Below are 19,433 nucleotides of genomic sequence, written 5' to 3' on the forward strand. Positions count from 1 at the left end.
TTTTTCTAGTATAAAGCATTGCTCTCACACACACAAAATATCTGATGATAGCACAATTTTCTGTCCCTTACAAGTAACACACATTTTTTCCTAGATGCACAAAAATCCTTTAGTTATTTTTAAAAGTTCAATAATCTTACTAGAATATGTCTTCTGTGTTTGTTTTCATGTACACAGCATGCTCTTTTCAATATGTAGTTTAAACAGTATTTTTGTTTTCTGGGAACATTTTCCCAGCTTTTCACAGCTATAAGCTTTTCACATGCTTTTTGTTGCTGTGTTTTGAGTTCCTTTCTCAAAAATAGGGGCTTGAACTCATGACCCTGAGATCAAGACCTGAGCTGAAATCAAGAGTCACATGCCCAACTTAGTCACATGACTAAGCCACCCAGGTGTCCTCAGGAACTCTTACTGTATGTATGCTTGATCTTCTTTGCCTATATTTAATATTTGTCACTTTCTTGCAAACCTGTTTTATCTCTTTCTTCATTTTTTAAAACATTTTTCTTTTTTGCAATTGATTTTCTTAAAGCATTATCCCATGTTTTCTTCTTTAATCTTGTTTCTAAAATGAAATTTCCTTTTCATTTCTAATTCTTTTCTTGCTTATTTCTTTTCTGAGATTTTATGCTTCTCTTTCACATCTTATGTCATTTTTAAAATTTTTAAGTTCATTTTTAAATAGTACATTATAGTTTCCTTCTTTTTTGTGAGTACATTTTTCTGATCTTTTCACATCGTAGGGATATTATTTTGTTATTTATTCTCTTTTTAAAATATGCACGGGATGAGACTTCAATAATTTTTGTGTTGCTTAGTTTTTTTTTAAAAGATTTTATTTATTTACTCACAAGAGACACAGAGAGAGAGAGAGAGAGAGGCAGAGACACAGGCAGAGGCAGAAGCAGGCTCCATGCAGGGAGCCCGATGTGGGACTCCATCCCAGGTCTCCAGGATCCTGGAGGGTGGGTGGGTCTCCACACCCTGGGCTGAAGGCGGTGCTAAACCACTGAGCCACCAGGTCTGCCCCTGTGTTGCTTAGTTTTATGTGAAATTAGTTTTCATGAACTTTTAGAGGGGAGTGGGGTTCAGGAAAGCTGTTCTAAATTCATATAGCTCCATCTTCTTTTGTTTTTGTGTAAGGTTCAGAGGAGGGTGATCTGCTTTCTGAGATTTCCTAACTCTGCTTCCAACCCTTACAGACCTCTCACCCTTGTCTCTGAGATCCCTGTCCTGCTCAATTCTGGTTTTGCTCTCAGAAGTTTCTTCTCCATGTGACACTTTATTATAGAAGAGATTCCTGTTGGGCCAGTTTTGAGAGTTCTTGGTAGGTAACTATCAGGTATCAGGCAACCACCTGATATTAGAGAGGCAAATCCCCAACAGAGGTTTCAGCTACTATTCTCAGATTGTCATTCTGTGCTTCTTAACAAATACCCAGTGACCACTGGGGGTTCTCCTCTCTCTCATATTCATCAGACACCACCTCCCTGCTTCCTCCTTTCTCTTGTACATATGATGCTATGCAGGTCTCGTAGCTGTGAGTGTTTGATCCCCACCTGCTTGTATTTTGAGGTTTATGGGGATATTTTACCATCTAGTTTTGTTGTAAATTTTATCCGTAGGGTTTGAGTTCTGTTACTTTGTCGTTCTGTCAAATTTTCATGTGGGAATTTAGAGAGATTTAAAAACTGCTGTCACCACTGCCATCTTCCCAGAATTTTCCTTCTTTCTCTACTTTGAAGTAATTAAATTCTGTTGAGACAACTGCTTTAGTTGAAACTTCTCTAATAACAACTAACATGTATAATACTTCCTGTCGGGCATTATTCTAAGCAAATATATACACACATTTGCATAAATGCATGTGTATGTGTATGTATATATTCACTTCACTTAATAATCACAAAAAGCCTAGGGGCTGGGTACTATTATCATTTCCTTTCTACCAATGAGGCAACTGACGCACAGAGAGATAAAGTAACTTGCCCAAAGTTAAGCAGGTAGCAAGTGGCAGATCTGAGATTTAATACAGGCAATCCAGCTCCAGAGTTAATGGTCTGATGGGAATAGTGATACCGCACGGAAGCCATGTGATGCCTAGAAGACCCAGTGGCAAGCCTGACTCTGATGGTAGCAAGATGGTACCTAGAAGACAGAACAGTAAGAGAAGAAGTGGTGACTGTGACCAGCTTGAGATATTTAGGGGAGCCAGACAGCATGACCACCCCTGGAAGGAAAGGTAGCCAGGCCTGGCAGGACCTGACAGCTAGGGTGCTACCCAGGGTAAGGGTGCTAAAGGGAGAAAAGATGACAGATTGTGGGGAGAATCTACAGTTGACCTTTGAACAACACAGGGGTTAGGGGCACCCACTCCCCACCCAGTTGAAAATTCACATGTAAGCTTTAACTCTTCTGAAACTTAACTAATAGCTTACTATTGACTGGAAGTTTTACTGATATCATAAAGTTGACTGACACATAATTTGTATGTTTTATATATCATACACTGTGTTCTTATAATAAAGTAAATAGAGAAAAAATGTTACTAAGAAAATCCTAAGGAAGATCAAATACGCGGATAGTACTGCACTGTAAAAAATCCACAGATAAGTGGACCCGTGTAGTCCACACCTGGGTTGTTCAAGGGTCAACTGTGTATAAGGTGAACTCTGGGGACTCCTGGAAATGCTTGAGATGTGTGGCACATGGTGTTGGGATGAGAATGAGGTTGGGTTCTATTTATTGGTGTCTGTTTCTCCTCTTAGATGGTGCGAGTGTCCGAGGGGAGGGATCACCAGCACAAAGCCTGGCACATGCTCAACATCAGTAGCGCTTCAATGAATCGGGTCAAGCAGGGGTTGTCTGAGAGGCACTGCTTAATGTTTTAAGCCTTATCGAACTGGGTGAGGATCTTTTGTGTTTGCTACTGGTTTCCTATGGGGATGAGCTTTTCCCATAGGAACTAAGGTCTCCCTTTAGCCACGTCCCCCAGGGCTTGAGTATCTATATCCCCGCCTTACCATTTGCCTGAAAGTTCTGGGAATTGGGATAGTAGTTGCTAAGGGCCCCAGCTTTATGGAACCAGAGCACTGCTTTGTGGAACATAGAAATGTTTATAAAATGACTTGAACAAAAGATTTTTCTGGTTCTCCTGACACCTTCTATTTAACATAGAAGTCTTTATGATGATGTCTTTTGTAGAAGGTACTTACTTACCCAACTCTTACACTTGTACCACATTGCAGGGAACCCATCTACACTACATCTGACACACTGGCCAACGATAGAAGCCACATCTCCTGAAATGTAGTTCAGAACAGAGGACTGGGTGAGTTCAAGGGGTTCCTAAGTGCTCCTCTTGTAACACCCCTACAAGTCCAGAAAATATTTCCAGCTTTTGTGGGAAGGCTTATAATCCATGTTTACCAGGCAATTTCTGGTTTACTAGATCAGTTAAATATTTATTGATCCTTAATATGTGTCGGGCTGAGTGCTGGCAATGCTGAGGTAGGTCAATACCTGCCTTTGAGCTATATCTCAAAGTTGGTGGAAGAGAGAGACAGGTGGAGAAACTATATAATGTGGTCAGTATAGACAATCTTCGGGCAATCTTTGGAGTAGGTTGCCTGCAGAGAGTTCTGGCTAAGTCCTATAAATCTTCTGCATCTCTGTATTTCCATCCGTAAAATGGAGACAAGGAAAGTGTGCACTTAATCAGGATATTGTGAGAATAAAATAATGCATGATAATTGTACAACCCTTGGGGTACTATAGGGGTCCAATAAATATTAATTATTATTACTGGTGGGTTTTGTCTACTTTCCCTTTTCCTCTGCCTTCAGAACAGTTTTTCATCCAATCCTCTATTTTTTTTATACCACACACAACTATCTTATAACCTCAACGGTTTAGCTGTAATTTGAGCAGCTTGGGTGCAAAGCATATTGGTTAAAATCAGGCTGGGTGGGACGTATATACAGGTTTTGAGCAGCCAACCCATTTTCCCCTCCACCTGCTGGTGGGTCAGAACCTCTTGATGTCCTCCCAGCCCTATCAGAGTTGGCCGTGGTTGGGCCTGCTGCTGGATGGGCCCTGAGGCCTGGTCATGGAGTGAGGTTAAGAGGAGGCAGGGATTTATGGGTTTACTAATCTGCTCAGTTTATTCTTTTTACATTTGTTTGCTCCTTGGGGGAGAAAGAGGAGGTATTTGTCTAAACCATCTCTAGAAACAGAAGTTATTTTAAGCTCATTCTTAAAGAAAACCAGATTCTGCTTTCCCCCAAGGGCGCCCCTGTCTGTCTGCGTCTCTGCGGCCATCACCCTGAAAGGCAGCTCCTGCAACTGGGCAGCCGGGAGTGGGTTTAGCCTGAAAGCAGCGATTGCATCTCTGGGGCCCAGGATCCTGGCCTCCCTGTACCCCAGAGCTTTAGGCAGAGCCAGTGGCTCACAGCTTCCTTTCTCTTCCTGTTGCACAGATGCAGCCCCAATAGTCTTTGCTTGGGAAAAATTGTTCTTCCCATCTCCCTGTGTTAAGGTTGTCTCATCTTGCTCTCTGCTCCTCTAGGTCTTTTTTTCTTTTTGAAGGATTCTCAGAGTGGGAAGCAGTAAAGCAAAGAGGTTAAGAGTAGACTCTGGAGTGAGAGAGACCAAGATTTCAGTGCCAGTGCTACTACTTTTTATCCGGGTGACTTTACCTCTCTCGTCCCAGCTTCCTCATCTGTAAAATGGGGATAACAATACTACTAACTCAGATGCTTGTCTTGAAGAATAAATTAAACAATTCATGTAAAGCACTTGGCACAGTGCTCAACATGTGGAATGTGCTCAGAAACTTCTAGCCAGTAGGTTAGTAATTTCTGGAGGTGCTGAAGCGTTACATGGGGGAAGGGCAGCAAGGAGAACTAGCCTCTTTGACCATTTCTTTATGCCACATACTGTCCTAAGTCCTTCACATTCAACCATTTGATGTAGTTCTTTCATCTACCTGGCATGGAAGTTTCAATTATTATCTTTTTGTGACAGATAAAGAAATTGAGGCTCAGAGAGGTTAAGTTACTGAAAAGACTAAGGTGTGTTGTTAAGTCAGGAGGCTGGTTATCCTGGTTGGGGAGTGACCAGAAGGGGGCACAAGGGAGACTCCCTGGATGCTGAAAATCCACCAAACTGTCCCTTGATATTATAATTTGTTCACCTTTATGTACCTATGATATTTCAATAAAAATTTCAGAAAAAGGAAAAAAAATAAAGCAGCCACAGCTTCCCTTTGGCCACACAGGCCGTGAGTAGCAGAGCCAGCTCTGTTGGCCCCCATGTGCGAATGTATAAGCCTTGTTGGCCTGGGCCTGTGGAAGCTTTTCTTTTTTTTTTTTTTTTTTTTTAAATTTTTATTTATTTATGATAGTCACACAGAGAGAGAGAGAGAGAGAGGCAGAGACACAGGCAGAGGGAGAAGCAGGCTCCATGCACCGGGTGCCCGACGTGGGATTCGATCCCGAGTCTCCAGGATCGTGCCCTGGGCCAAAGGCAGGCGTCAAACCGCTGCGCCACCCAGGGATCCCTGTGGAAGCTTTTCTTACGCTCAAGGCCCTGACACGGTGGGCTGTGTCTCCACTCCAGACTTTATGTGGCTTTCACTAGTTTTCTACGAAGATTCTTTCCTTTTTCAAAGATTTTATTTATTTTTTCATGGGAGGTAGACAGAGAAGCTGAGACATAGGCAGAGGGAGAAGCAGGCTCCCTGCGGGGAGCCCGACGTGGGACTGGATTCCAGGACCCCGGGATCACGCTCTGAGCCAAAGGCAGACTCTCAACCACTGAGCCACCCAGGTGCCCCCCCAAGGTTCTTTTCTGTTTCAGGATTCCATCCAGGAGATCCTGTTATAATTAGTCATCACGTCTCCTCTGTCTCCTTTGGCCTATGACAAGTTCTTAGTGTTACCTTGTTGGTGATGACGCTGACAGTTTTGAGGAGTACTGATTAGGTATTCTGTAGAGTGTTCCTGAGCCGGCCCCTGATGCCTTTCCCATGATGAGACTGAGGCCATGTATTTGGGGGAAGAAAGGCCTTTTCATCACATCTCATCAGAGGTACCACGCGGTCAACACGGCTGATGAGCAGTGAGGTTCATTTAGATCTCTTGAGTAGGATGAGGTTATGTCAGGTTTCTCTGCTGCAAAGTTACTTTTTCTTTGTCCCCTTTCTACACACTTTACTTTGGAATTGAGTCATTAAATGCAGCCCACGCTCAAGGCCCACCCCAGCTGTTCTTAGTCATCGAGTTTATCTGATGCAAGGCTTGTAAACACACACAATCATCTGACTATTTGCGCAGGTAGAGACACACAAGCTCCAAGCCAGACATCCAGACACCGGCATACAGATAATATAGACAGACACCCAAATGAGTTCATATCCACAAACAGACGCTCACAGGCCCTAATAACGCAGATACTAGAGAAATCAATAGTTTTGTCATTCCATTTCTCTTACCAGCCGAGCAATAAATCAGCTAGGGTTTTAATTAACACGGCTTCTGAAATCCCACTTTCTTTCTAGTTCTTAAAGATCTTAAAGAACGAGAATGGAGCACACTTCTGTGCAAGACAGGGGCGGAGGGGGTGACAAAAAGGGGAGTCTGGAATCTCATCAGGCCTTCTGGAAAGGGCCCAAGCCAGGGGAAGTTTGGGGCACTGATTCCCTTTTTCTCCCTCCTTGGCTTTTCCATGGCCCTTTCCGTTCCAGGCCTGAAGGAAGGGGGCATGAGTGTGTCCCCCCGCCCCCCCCGGCCCCCCAGGGCCCCAGAGCTCTTCCCCACCCAGCACCACAGGTGCCGCATGCTGGTTCCCAGGCACTGTGCCTTCACAGCCTCGCAGCCCCTGTGTTTGGGAGGAGGGAACAGCTGAAGCCCAGGCCGCCACACCAAGAGGCAGCAATGTAACTTGCCTCTGCCTTTGACGGAAGGAGGAAGGACGCTAGAAGGACAAAAGTGACAGCTGTCCACTGCAGTGTTTATGGAGTGAATGAGTCAGTGAGCCAGAGACTAGTTCACGTCTTTCCTCTTAGAAGCTCTTAGGCCAGGTTGCTTAGCTTTCTAGCTCTAGAACACGATGATCATATGTGTTTCCATCCTCTCTATCCCCTTTCTGATCGCGTGAGTCTGGGGCTGCTCTTTGTAGTTCACTCTCGAAGAATTGTGTAGCTGTACCATAGCTCATAACAACAGAAGCACTCCTTGATATTTAGGCTTTTTCTCTTTCCTTCTTCTTCTGGTGAATATAGTCTGCTAACGTGCCAGATTCATTGCCTGTTGCTTGTCTGGTCATCTGCTTCCAAAACTTCCGTGCCTCCGTCTTGTTATCTGTAAGATGGAGATAGTGGAAAATAAGAGGGTTACCATGGTAAGTGAACACAAGAAACACTGATGAACATATAGGAGGTGTTTAGTAAACATCTGATGGCCTGAAATGGAAACCTTGGGCGATCGCGGGGTGTTGATGGCCACTGTGGCACTGTTCCCTGGCTGCAGGCTGCACCTGATGCAGGTGGACTCGGTCCAGCGCTGGATGGAGGACTTGAAGCTCATGACCGAGTGTGAGTGCATGTGCGTCCTGCAGGCAAAGCCCATCAGCCTGGAGGAAGATGCACAGAGTGACCTCATCCTGGCCGGCGGCCCTGGCCCCGGAGACCCCCTGCAGCTGCTTCTCAAGAGGGGCTGGGTCATCAGCACCGAGCTGCGCAGGATTGGACAGAAGCTGGCCCAGGACCGCTGGGCACGTGTCCACAGCATGAGTGTGCGTCTGACTTGCCACGCCCGCTCCATGGTCAGCGAGTACAGCGCGGTCAGCAGGAGCTCCTCGCAGGAGATGGGTCAGGTCGGCTGTCTTGGCATGGGCAGGGGCGGGCCCTTGGAAGGGGATGCCTTCTGGAAGAATGGGTCCGAAGTGTCCAAAGTGTTTGAAACTTTCCTGCTCCAGGGCCTCCCTCCTGTTCTGAGAAGCAGGGAAGATAGTAAGGACCTTTACTGAGAACCTAGCACGTACTGGGCACCGAGCTAGGTGCTTGCCCACACACGCCTCATTTAACCTGCACTACGTGTGAGGCAGGCATAGCCACTGCGAGAGGCTGTTCAGGGGTGCCGTGTACCCACTTTTGTGCCAGACTGGGCTCAAGTGTCAGCTCTGCTGTGCGACCTTGGCAAGTTACTTACCTTCTCTGTGCCCCAGTTCCATCACCCTAATGAGTATAATAATAGCACATTTTTCATACATATGTTGTGCGGACTAATGTGTTATTACATGTTAAACATGAAAAACAGTTGCTGAAAAATATTAGCTAGTATGATATCCTTACCGTATGGATGAGGAAACAGAAATTCAGAGAGCCTAAGTAACTTGCCCAAAGTTAAGTCATATTCAGTCTCTTTCTGATTCTGAAGTCCATGATCTTGAAGCTTCTTTTCTAAGCCTATAATGGAGCATTGAAAATCGCCTTGTCATCTGGTTTTCTTTCTTCGGGCATTCACTCCCCAGCTCAGTGCTTTACCCTTTTCCTTGCTCCACTTCACAGACAGTAAACTCCTATTCATCCCTAGCAGCCCCGCTCAAATGTCCCTTCCTCTCTGAAGCGTCCCAGGTCCCCCAGCATAACTCAGTGCCTGGTTTTCTTTTTTGAGCTCCCAAAGAAGCTGATGATGGTGTCTTGCCATCCATATAGCACTGTGTTACAGTTTATGTGCCTGCTTCCAAAATCAGGTGATTTGATTCATCTTTATACCCTGGAGGGCCCTGTACAGTAGTTGGTCCTCAACCTATGCTTGTTGACTCAAATAGACTTTTCTATTTTTTTCTACAGCTCGAGAAACTGCTAATGGAGAAATGCTCAGAGCTCTCGGCCATCACAGAGAGGTAAAAATCTGGATGCTAGCTAAGACTGGACAGGCTGTCCTCAGGCAGGGGAAGGGGCTGGCATCTTCTTCTAGAGGGAGAGAGTGAGTGGGGAGGCCTGGTGGTGGCCCAGGAGCCAACTTTTGCTGACTTTTATCAGCGACCTTGAAAGGGTCCCTTGGGATTTTCTGCCCCATTTTCAGGCCCTATGGAGAATGTAAAGGAGGAGAGGCCCAGGCATAGGAAGAGAGAGGATTGGTAAAGGTTGGTAAGAAGGAAAAGGTTTCCCAGAGCTTTGGGAAGGCCCCACCCAATCCCCAAAGTCAAGGCAAGATGACAGCAGACATCACACCCTATACTCACAGACACATAGACAAGGATTTCACAGACACACACTTGCCTGTATGTAGATATATAAACACACACTCATATATTCACAGAAATACACCCACACCTTCTTCTCTGTATCTCACACACATAAACATATATATATACGTTTACACGCAGACACATACACTCAGCCTCACATGTATGCACACCCAGGTGTATGTTAACACTCTCCTTTACTCTTCCCAGCCCCCATGCCCTGCAAGAGAAACATGGGACTTGGTATCCCCTAGGGTTCCTGCTGGGGTCTTTGGCCTTCCAGCGGAACATTTCAGGCTATAGGGATAAATTCAAACTTGATCCACCCCCTGTTCTTCCTACCTGGGGAGAACATTTTTAAAGCTCCTTTCTGTAGACAGCCCGCTTGCTTGCTTTCTTTCTTTCTTTCTTTCTTTCTTTCTTTCTTTCTTTCTTTCTTCTTTCTTTCTTTCTCTTTCTTTCTTGATTTTTATTTATTCATGAGAGACACAGAGAGAGGCAGAGACATAAGCAGAGGGAGAAGCAGGCTGCCTGTGGGGAACCCAATGCAGGACTCGATCCCAGGACCCCAGGATCACAACCTGAGCCAAAGGCAGACGCTCAACCACTGAGCCACCCAGATGCCCCTGAATAGCATTTCTTAAAGGGTCACACATATTGCCATACACCTTGCAAGTGAGCCCTGGCCTGCCTGGCACACCAGCACCCTCCTCTGCAGCTCCTATCCCCATCCCTAGACCCCGGTGCAATGAGAGCAGATTCTCTCAGGGAGAAGCCCAGAGGTATGAATTTGACCACTCTCTGATGGCCTTTCTTCTTGGTGACATGGACTGTTAGCTCCCTTTTCAGGCAGTGCTTCTCTGAACCCTAGCAGGCCAGAGAAGGACGAACCTGTTATGGAATATTCCATCTCTGATTCCCCTGGAGCTGATGGCTTCTCCCTAGGCCACTGGCACCACCCCCAGGCCTGCAGCAGGCCCAGATCTGGCCCCTGGGATGGTTCTAGGCTGGATACCTGCCCCTCCCAGTGGCCCCACTCTGCGGCTTCTTTCTCCCAGGTGCCTCCAGGTTGAGAATGAACATGTCCTGAAGTCAATGAAGGCCTGTGTGAGTGAGACCTTGAGCACGCTGGGCCAGCACTTCGGCCAGCTGCTGGAGCTGGCCCTGACCCGGGAAGTGCAGGTCAGTGCGGGCAGGGCTGCGGAGAGGGGCGCTCATGTAGACCCCTGGGGTGGGGGTGTGGGTTAGGAAAGGTGTGCACCAGGCCGTGGGAAGCCCTAAAAAGTCCTTTCTCGGGGCCGGGGGGTGGGGGGTTAGCCTCAGACTACCAAGGTGAACTCCGGCACCTAGCAAACAGGATTGTTAGAGCTCGAGGCTTCCCATGTTAGCCCAAATCTCCATTTTCCAGATGTGAAAACTAGAACCCAGAGAGGGAAGAGACTTACCTAAGGTTCACAGAGCACAGAGCAAGTCCACGCAGAAGTTGGCATTTCCCAACTGCACTTTCAGTATCGTTCCTACCACCTTAAATCTCCGTGTACTTATTGTCCATGGTACATGCAGTGGGTCCCTAGTGTCCTGAAAGATGTAAGGTACCTGTGGGGAACAAACCAATTCCAGAAATCCCGGCAATAGAAAAGAATCTCGAAAGGTCATATATAGTCCAGCCCCTGCCTCTAGGCAGGGTCGTGCTTGATTCTAGAAAGAACGAGGGCTTTGGAACCAGATAGATCTACTTTCAAACTCTGGTTCACTGTGAGACCTTGATTATGTCCTTAACCTCCAAAAGGCCTCATTTTCTTCATCCACAAAGTGAAAGCCTTCCCCAGAAGAAAAGTGAGAGGATTAAGCAAACATCATAGTATGGGTTAAATATATGTTATTTCCCTCTGTTGCCTTTTCCTATTTTAAAAGCCTCCCAGAAAAGCGGATTCCATAAGGTTTTCATTATGAAAGGTATTTACATGTTATTTATAGTTACAGAAATATTGTGTTACATATTTGCCATTCTTTTCCCACCACCAAATAAAAGCCTTCCACAAATAGCAAGTCCCTTTCCCTATCAGCTTCTCTCCAGACTCAGCCTTTCTACGCAGCCCGGAGCTTCCTTTTTCTCCTTCCTGTGTGTCTGGCTCATTTTGCACAGGGTACAGGCTCTTCTGACCCGGCCCACCTGCTGCTGGGCAGTGCAGCTGGGCCGATGCATTCTCACCCCGCAACCCCGGAGAGTCTGCAAAGGCCACTCTGTCCCAAGAGCCTAGGATGAGTGGAAGGAAGGGCCAAAGCCTGGGCTGCTGGGGCTGGTACTTGGCATTGATGTGCAAATGCTGACCCGCACATATAGGGGCGGGTGGTGGCTCAAGCTGGGGCCAGTGTCCCAAACTGAGCTCTCAAATCCCAGAAGGACCCTATGGAACATGAGGCCAAAGTGGGTGAAAAAGTCAAGGGGGCGAAGAGTGAGGATATTGAAGGCAAGATCTGGGAAGGAAGGGAGCCTGGAGGTATTTTTGAGCAGGGCTATGGTACCTACTGATACTTTTCATGTTACTTCTGTGCCTTTTTGCCTGGAGGTAGCAGGTTCAATGAAAAGGGCTAAGCTCGAAGAGTTATGTTGGATTGTAAACAGAAGCCCGCTGGGTTTGGAAGTAGTCAATCTACCAGGAGGCAAAGGTGTCTTTTCAATGGTCTGTGTCAGAATCCTGGAGAAAGCTCCCTGGGCTGCCAGGAGCCTGCCTGGACCTTGTAGACCATGCTGCTGGTTTCCTGGGCAGTGCTGGGTCCATTCTGGGTTTTCCTTCATCCCGATCTTGTTCGCAGTGGGATTCCTGATCTGGTCCTTCTGTTTCCCTGGCTAAGTCCTGCCCTTCCCCAGGTCTGACCACCTGGGTCACTGATGCTTGGTTTGGGAGCTGAGCTGGATCAGCTGCTCCTCTCTTAGAATTTGATCACCCATTGGCCTCCCTCCCCTTGTCTGTCCAACATATTCCTTAGCTTCAGATAAGCCCCCTTCCCTCCCAGCATGCACCTTGGTGGCCCCCTCTATGCATCTTGGTGGCCCCCTCTATGCCCTCCTACGGGTCAGGATTGCCATACTCATAATACTTTTTGTCTGATGTTTAGGTTGTTTGTTGTTTTGTTTGGTTTTTATGTTAGGACGTTTCCATACAGATGGCAGTGACATAGGAAACACACTGGCTGAAGGCAAGGTGATTTGTGTTCAGTGTTGTAAGCATGTGCTTCTTAAACTGGTGACCCAAGGACCCTGGTACCAATCCCTGGGATGTTAGTAATTATATAAGGATCATATTTGGGGGTATCTCCACATAAAGGAACTTAAGCCTATTTCCTTGCATTGGGATTTCTTCCATCATGTGCTCTTCTGCATCAAGAGTCTTCTTAAAAGGTCTCCACACATTCATAGTATTTGTCAGGCCTATAGCTTCCATAGATAGGGATTTGGGTTCGTTTTGTTCACGGATATATATCTGGCCACTAAGATAGTACCTTTCATACAGTAGGCACTCAATAAAGACTTATTAATGAATGAATATTAAGCAGTATATTCCAAACTTGCATAGTCACAATGAATCTTTTTTTAAAATTATTATTCTTAAAGCACCTGATCACTTACTCTGGCATGCTGGCATTTCAGGAAATGCAATTTAGTAAAAAAATTTTTTTTTCTCAGGAGGCTCTTGAGCAGAGGAACAGTGCTCGCCACCCCCCCGCCCCCCATTCCCCACCATCCACAAAAATACTATGTAATAGAACAATGCTCACAATGAGGGCAATGACAACCTAGCACTACTCTGATCTGGTTCGCTCTATTCTGGAGTATTACGTCCAGTTCCAGACCCCGGATGTCTCCCTGGCAATGGCTGTGCTCAGAGGAGGCTCCTACAAGGTTGGGGGAAAGGCTGAAGATCAAGGTATGTGGGACATAGGTGGAGGAGCCGAGGGTGTTTCATCTAAGGATGGACAGACACTCTGCTACCCCCAAAGTTCTGTGTTTGGGGGTTCTGCAGGGAGAAGGGCCTCAGGCCAGCAGGGCCAGATCTAGAGGACATTCTCTGTAGCAAGGAGTTGGTGAAACAACAGGGCTGCCGCCCTGCAGTGGAAGGGGCTGCCTTTCCGAAGGGACTCTCTGTCCCTGAGCCAAGCACGTCAGGCTTGGGGGGCATTAGCAGGGGATGAGTGACTTGCAAGGTTTCTTCCAGTCTTGGTAGCATGGAAATCTATGAATGTGGGTGTTGTGGGGTAGAGGATTGTGTGGAGTTTGGAGTATCCAGGTTCACATCTTGGTGGTGCTACTTACTGGATTTGCAGACTTGGGCCAGTTACTTAATGTCCTTCACCTCTGCAGTGGGTTGTCATTAGGATTAAATGAGACAAGCCAAGAGTAACTGGTGGCACTCTTCTGACAGTGTCAACAGCTTTATTCACTCAAGACTTGCTCTACCTTAAGAGAAGCTCACAGTGTGCTTTGCTAAAAGAGCCCCCTAGTCACCTAAAGAATTGTTTATTAAGATAATTTGACTACTTGGTGGGTATGGAAAACTTTAAAGTTTAAATGTTAGGAGCCACCAATAGGAAATTAATGAACACTGATGATTAATCTATCTGGGAATAGAGGATTAGCTATGTGGGAGGTAAGAGAAAACTTAACTTATAAAAAATGATTTACTTAAAAATGACTTCTAAGGGACTCTCTATCAAATAAATTGACTCTAAACTGTACCTTGACTCAGCTTCATGTGGGTAGAAGTTATATTAATTTATCCTTCATTCCATCAATTATTTTTGATTTTAGTTTAAAATAGAATAGTTTTATTCTAATAAAACTGATTAGGGAATGCAGCTTTGGCTCTGTGGCTAAGTGAGCTAGTTAAAACTTTATCTCACAGCTAAATTTCCCCTCCCTGCTGGTCAGCCTCAGGCATCCCCTGAGGGACAAGCACTTAGCTTGTGACAGAGCTCAGAGCAGAGCGACACTTCATAAGAGAAGAGAGACAGGTGCTAAGCTGAACATACTCATCCCTACCGTCTCAGTAGGGGGACAGAAGGAGGTAGGGAGCAAAGCTAGCAGAGGTGTGTTGCTGAAATCCCTACCTAGGGGAGAGGAATAGTGGGGAACCACATACGGCCCCTTAGTAGTTGACACTTATTGCCCTATTATTTTATTGGCCTTTTTTTTTTACATTTGTTTTTATTTAAGTTCGATTTGCCAACATATAGTATAACACCCAGTGCTCATCCCATCAAGTGCCCTCCTCAGTGCCCATCACCCAGCTACCCCATCCCCCTGCCCACCTCTCCTCTGCAACCCTTTGTTCATTTCCCAGAGTTAGGAGTCTCTCATGCTTTGTCTCCCTCTCTAATTTTTCCCACTTGTCTTATTGGCCTTATCCATTGGGCTGTGGTCAGGCAGGAGGGCGGCTGAGCCCCTTGGGGGAGGAGGTCAGCTGCCAGCGGGGAGATTATTTCTCACTTTCATGAAGCCATTCCTCCAAATAACAACCCCTACTTCTTTGTAGATCCTTCTGGTGTCACAGTGGGAAATTTAGACTCTGTTCCTGAAGGCTTGAAAATGACTCATGATATTACATCCATTAAATTAGCTCTAAGGATGTTTTGTAACTAAAGCTCAAAATTTGCTTTTTTGTCCTATTTCCCACTCTCAGATCTTGCTCAGTTATGTTGTTCAGTATAGGTAATCAGAGGCTGCAATGCAGCTAAGTCGTAACATAAAGATAATCTGTACATAAAGATCTCTAAAATTTAGAAATTGTCTGTCTTATCATAAAGTTCTCTGAGAGAAAATAGTTAAAAAAAACTTAAAAATAAAACTCTGCATCCCTTTACCTGTAGGAATAATTCAAAGTCCCAAATACTTAGGTTAATCTAATTCTCTTCCATTTTCTTTCTGTGCTCATCTTAGCCAGAAAGGTCTCATCCCAGTGTGTGTGGTCATGTTTCCTTGGGAAGCTATAGTCTGGTCTGTCTCTCCAGCAAGGGGAGGGGCTCCCTGCAGGCTTACCAGTTTTTTTTTTTTTTTTTAAGATTTTTATTTATTTATTCATGAGAGACACAAAGAGAGAGATTGAGAAAGAGAGAGAGAGAGAGAGAGAGAGGCAGAGACACGGGCAGAGGGAGAAGCAGGCTCCATGCAGGGAGCCCAATGTGGGACTCGATCCCAAGACTCCAGGATCACACCCTGAGCTGAAGGCAGGCGCTTAACCGCTGAGCCACCCAGGCATCCCCCAGGCTTCCCAATTTGTTGTTGTTGTTTTTTTTTTTTTTTCAGGCTTCCCAATTTGTACTGGTCTTTCTCAGCTATGCTTGAAAGAGGTAGTACCGTGGATACACAGCAGTATCACAGCACTACTCCTGCACTCACAGAAAGTTAAAACAAGGCCAATCCTCAGTCCCTAAAGGACGAGTTCCAGGCAACATTTCATGCTAGGACTCCGTCTTAGGGTTGCTGACGGTCTTAACAGATACTTCTTTGCAGTTGAGTGAAAGAGGGTAGGGAACAGACACCATCTTGGTGGCACCTGTGGCATTACATCAGTTTATTTCAGTTGTCCATGGTCCACAAGGCTTTCTGAACATTCATTCACTGGGGGGAAGCATCTACCATAGATTAACTGTGGCACAGTGTTTACTATATATGGGAGAAAAATGTCTCCTTTTTTTTATAGAAGGGCATTTGATATGTTTACTTCTTCACGCAAAGTCAGATATTTGTAATCTCTTCCCAATGACTTGCTTGGTTTGCATACTTTCCCACCCAGCATTTTTAACATTTCTTAATTTCTAGCTCCCCTCCAAACACTGTTTTTCTGCCATCCCAGGCTGCATTGATTTGGGCTGCTTGAAGTAACTTAGGCTAGAATTCTTCAAACCACTTCAAAGGCATCACATTCTCCAGGTTCCCAAAGATTTTCTAGGAGAAATGCAAGCATATATACTTTTAAGGAAATCAATGTCCAGATCTCCAATTTTTGTTTCATTCCTAGAAATGATCCTCCCAATAATACACAGTTTCAAACATCCCTTCTATTACTTTCCAAAAGAGGGATGTGCTCCCATCCATCCCAAATCTTATAGTGCATTGCCCTGCTGTGTAAAGCCTTGGAGTGGCAGTAGGATTGGGGAGATCAAAGAAGCCTTCATTCCTGAACTATAACCCATAGGCCTCCATGAATTATTTCTGTGCTTTTCTTACATATTTCCATTGAGAAAGGTATTAGAAATTGTGTGTTTTGCCCATTGTGGAGATATATGGTTGTGTGTGTGTGTGTGTGTGTGTGTGTGTGTGTGTTGGTAGGGTGGTTTTGAAAGTTTTCAATTTATTATGTCCCTTCCATCTCTATTTACTCCCAGACTATGCATGGCTCTTGAGGGACATTCTCCTTAGACAAAGCAAAGAGAGAACTGATAGGATACATCAAGCACTCAAAGTGGCTTTTGGGGGCACATATTTAAATGCAAGCAATTCCTTGCAACTATATCTCACACTCAACCCTAGGATATGTCATCCATTGGCTAGAAAACATCTTTGAAGAGCCAGAGATTCTAAAGGTTAATGATCCTGATTCTTTTAAATGCTGGAGTATTTTAGAGAATGACTAAATTTTTCAAGATATATTGGATGAAATCCACAGATACAAATTTTACATGATTTTTTTTCAGATTTGGTGCACATTATTTAAGAAAGCAGTTAAAGCTTATTTTGTCAACATATTTTATGAAATATTTATGCTAATTTCTACTTCTTGTTAGCAAAAGATAAAATTAATTGCTGGCAGCTGGACTCATTAGATTTAACCAGTAAATACCTTTTTCCTTCTTTAAATATGTAGGGAAGTTTGATCATTAGAGCTACTAAAAATAATCAAATGATTTCTAATGTTTTTTTAAGATTTATTTATTTATTAGAGAGAGAGAGCATGCACACATAAGGGGGTGGGCAGAGAGGGAAAGAGAGAGGGAGAGAGAGAAGCAGACTCCTTACTAAGGCTAGAGCCCAACATGGGGCTCCATCTCATGACCCTGAGATCATGACTTGAACCAAAATCAAGAATCAGATCCTTAACCCACTGAGCCACCCAGGCGCCCTGATTTCTAATTTTTTATTCTCAAATTTTAATTATTCCTTATAATGAACACCAAATTTCAATACATATACCCACCTATTTACTGAAAAAATACAATGTTCTTTACTATATTCCTAGATTTATAAGTAATTTGCAATGTTAGCTACATATTACTTTGCATTATTAAAAGTTTAGTAAATTGATTTATCTTGGCTTTATAACATATACAAATAAACCAGATTTTATTTTATCTCTACATTGTTTTAGTACTACCAGTTTTTAGCATTTTCCCTTGGAGAATGATTTCTATAATTATTTGTCAGTGTTTTTTTTTTTAGCATTTCTTGAAACATATCAAAACATTTTATAATTAAAAATGTAGTTAGTTCTATATTGAGAAAAAGTTGTCTTGGCTGACTGGCTTGGTTGAAAGAACTGTCTTTGCCAATTAGGATATAAGGTGGGCATTTCCATAATTTAAATAAGCAAAAGCTGTAGTGTCAAGGTTTTGATAAAACTTGTTTGAAACACACACAAATATTTTTATTAAAAATTGTATTGGCAATGAAAGTAATAATATTTTGATTTTCCCAATCCTTTCTACATAATTTGGATAACCCAAGGTGCTCCAAGTGAAAGAGAAATGGGTATAATTAATAATTATTTGATAAGTCTTGGTAAAGTACATTTGGAATTCTTCCCAGAAATTGAGATAGTGAATGAACAACTCTAATGATTGGGTGACAAATGCTTTTGCAAGTCAAGTGATTTCCAATTCTTTGCTTTTACCAATTTAGAGGAGTTATCAGCTCACAGATCATCAAAAATAGTGTTTGATGTTGGATCACTATGTGATTGCATAACTCAGAATGTACTCAAAGGGTTGAGCAACTTGGCTATATAAACTCTTCCCATTCCTCTCTATGTATTTATGGGAACAAGATTTTTCAGGGTTTACGTCTCAAAATAGAGCACTAAGTCAATATTCAATCATGTATATATGAATTAATGAGAAAGCCTAAAAAAGAATACAAAGCCTCATTTATCTCATCAGGACATATATTTGTAATAAAATTTAAATTTTTGTAATTTATGATTATTTGTCAAAATTTGTAATCTATGTTGCTTTGGCCAATTGTACTGATAATAATTAGTAACTCAACCAAGAAGAGAGTATTTTTTAAAAGATTTTATTTATTTATTTAGAAGGAAAGAATGCGAGCAAGGGGAGGGGCAGAGGGAGAAGGAGAGAGAATCTCAAGCAGACTCCACTCTAAGCGCCGAGCCCTATGGGGCTTGAAGCTGTTATCTATCCCATGACTCTGAGATCATGACCTGAGCCAAACCAAGAGTTGGACGCTTAACCAACTAAGCCACCCAGATGCCCCAAGAAGAGAGTATTTTTAAATACTTAGAGCCTGATAGGCACAGGAAAAAAATGAAATTTCAAATGTCAGTGATAAATATGACAAGGGTGATCCATAAAACACTTTGAAACTTAAATGTATTACATTAAAAGAAAATTCTGAGGAGGGATTGGATGGGAACATAAATTTAAGGATGAAAAGATGCAAAATGCTGACAATGTTAAAGAAAGGGATTATTCATACATTTTTAAGAGGATGATGAGGGCATCAAGTTGTTTTGGTATTTAAGTTCCACTGACTACATCTAAAAAGAGTGATGTAATCCTTTTATTTTATGTGAGTATCTACAATCTGCTGGAAATTACATCCTTTCCAACTTTGTTCTTGAAACTGGTGGTGAAAAATTTTAACCATCAAATCAAAAATGTGCAAGGGGTCATATATTTTTCAAAATTCCTTTAGGTCTAAATAAGAAAATTAAAAACTGCCTTAGAATACATAGACATTTTAGTTCTATATCATGAAAGCTGTTATCCTTGCCTCTTGCTAGGGAACTGCTTAAGCCTAAGATCCCTGTCTTTCTTGTCTTTCTTTTTTTTTCTTTTTCTTTTCCTTTTTTTTTTTTTTTTATCCCTGTCTTTCTAAGGAAGGTTTCCTTGTGATGTTCGTGAAGTTTGGATCCTTATAGGCCTCGTGAAGACCAGTCCTTCTGCTT

The 19,433-nt window shown here is 43.7% G+C and overlaps 1 protein-coding gene across 3 annotated transcripts in view; it reads left to right on the plus strand.

Moving 5' to 3' along the window:
- Window positions 1-19,433, plus strand: part of INSC (INSC spindle orientation adaptor protein) — an 87,926-nt gene that overhangs the window by 14,254 nt on the left and 54,239 nt on the right. For all 3 annotated transcript variants that reach the window (XR_007404678.1, XR_007404679.1, XM_035704157.2), the window contains exons 2-4: window positions 7,530-7,875; window positions 8,855-8,907; window positions 10,311-10,434. Coding sequence is in view for 1 of the 3 variants with exons in the window: in XM_035704157.2 (XP_035560050.1) it covers window positions 7,530-7,875; window positions 8,855-8,907; window positions 10,311-10,434 (523 nt within the window). In the remaining 2 variants the exon portion in view is untranslated. The remainder of the gene's footprint in view (window positions 1-7,529; window positions 7,876-8,854; window positions 8,908-10,310; window positions 10,435-19,433) is intronic.

Source organism: Canis lupus, chromosome 21 (assembly GCF_003254725.2).
Source record: "Canis lupus dingo isolate Sandy chromosome 21, ASM325472v2, whole genome shotgun sequence".
In the NCBI taxonomy this organism is placed as follows: Eukaryota; Metazoa; Chordata; class Mammalia; order Carnivora; family Canidae; genus Canis; species Canis lupus.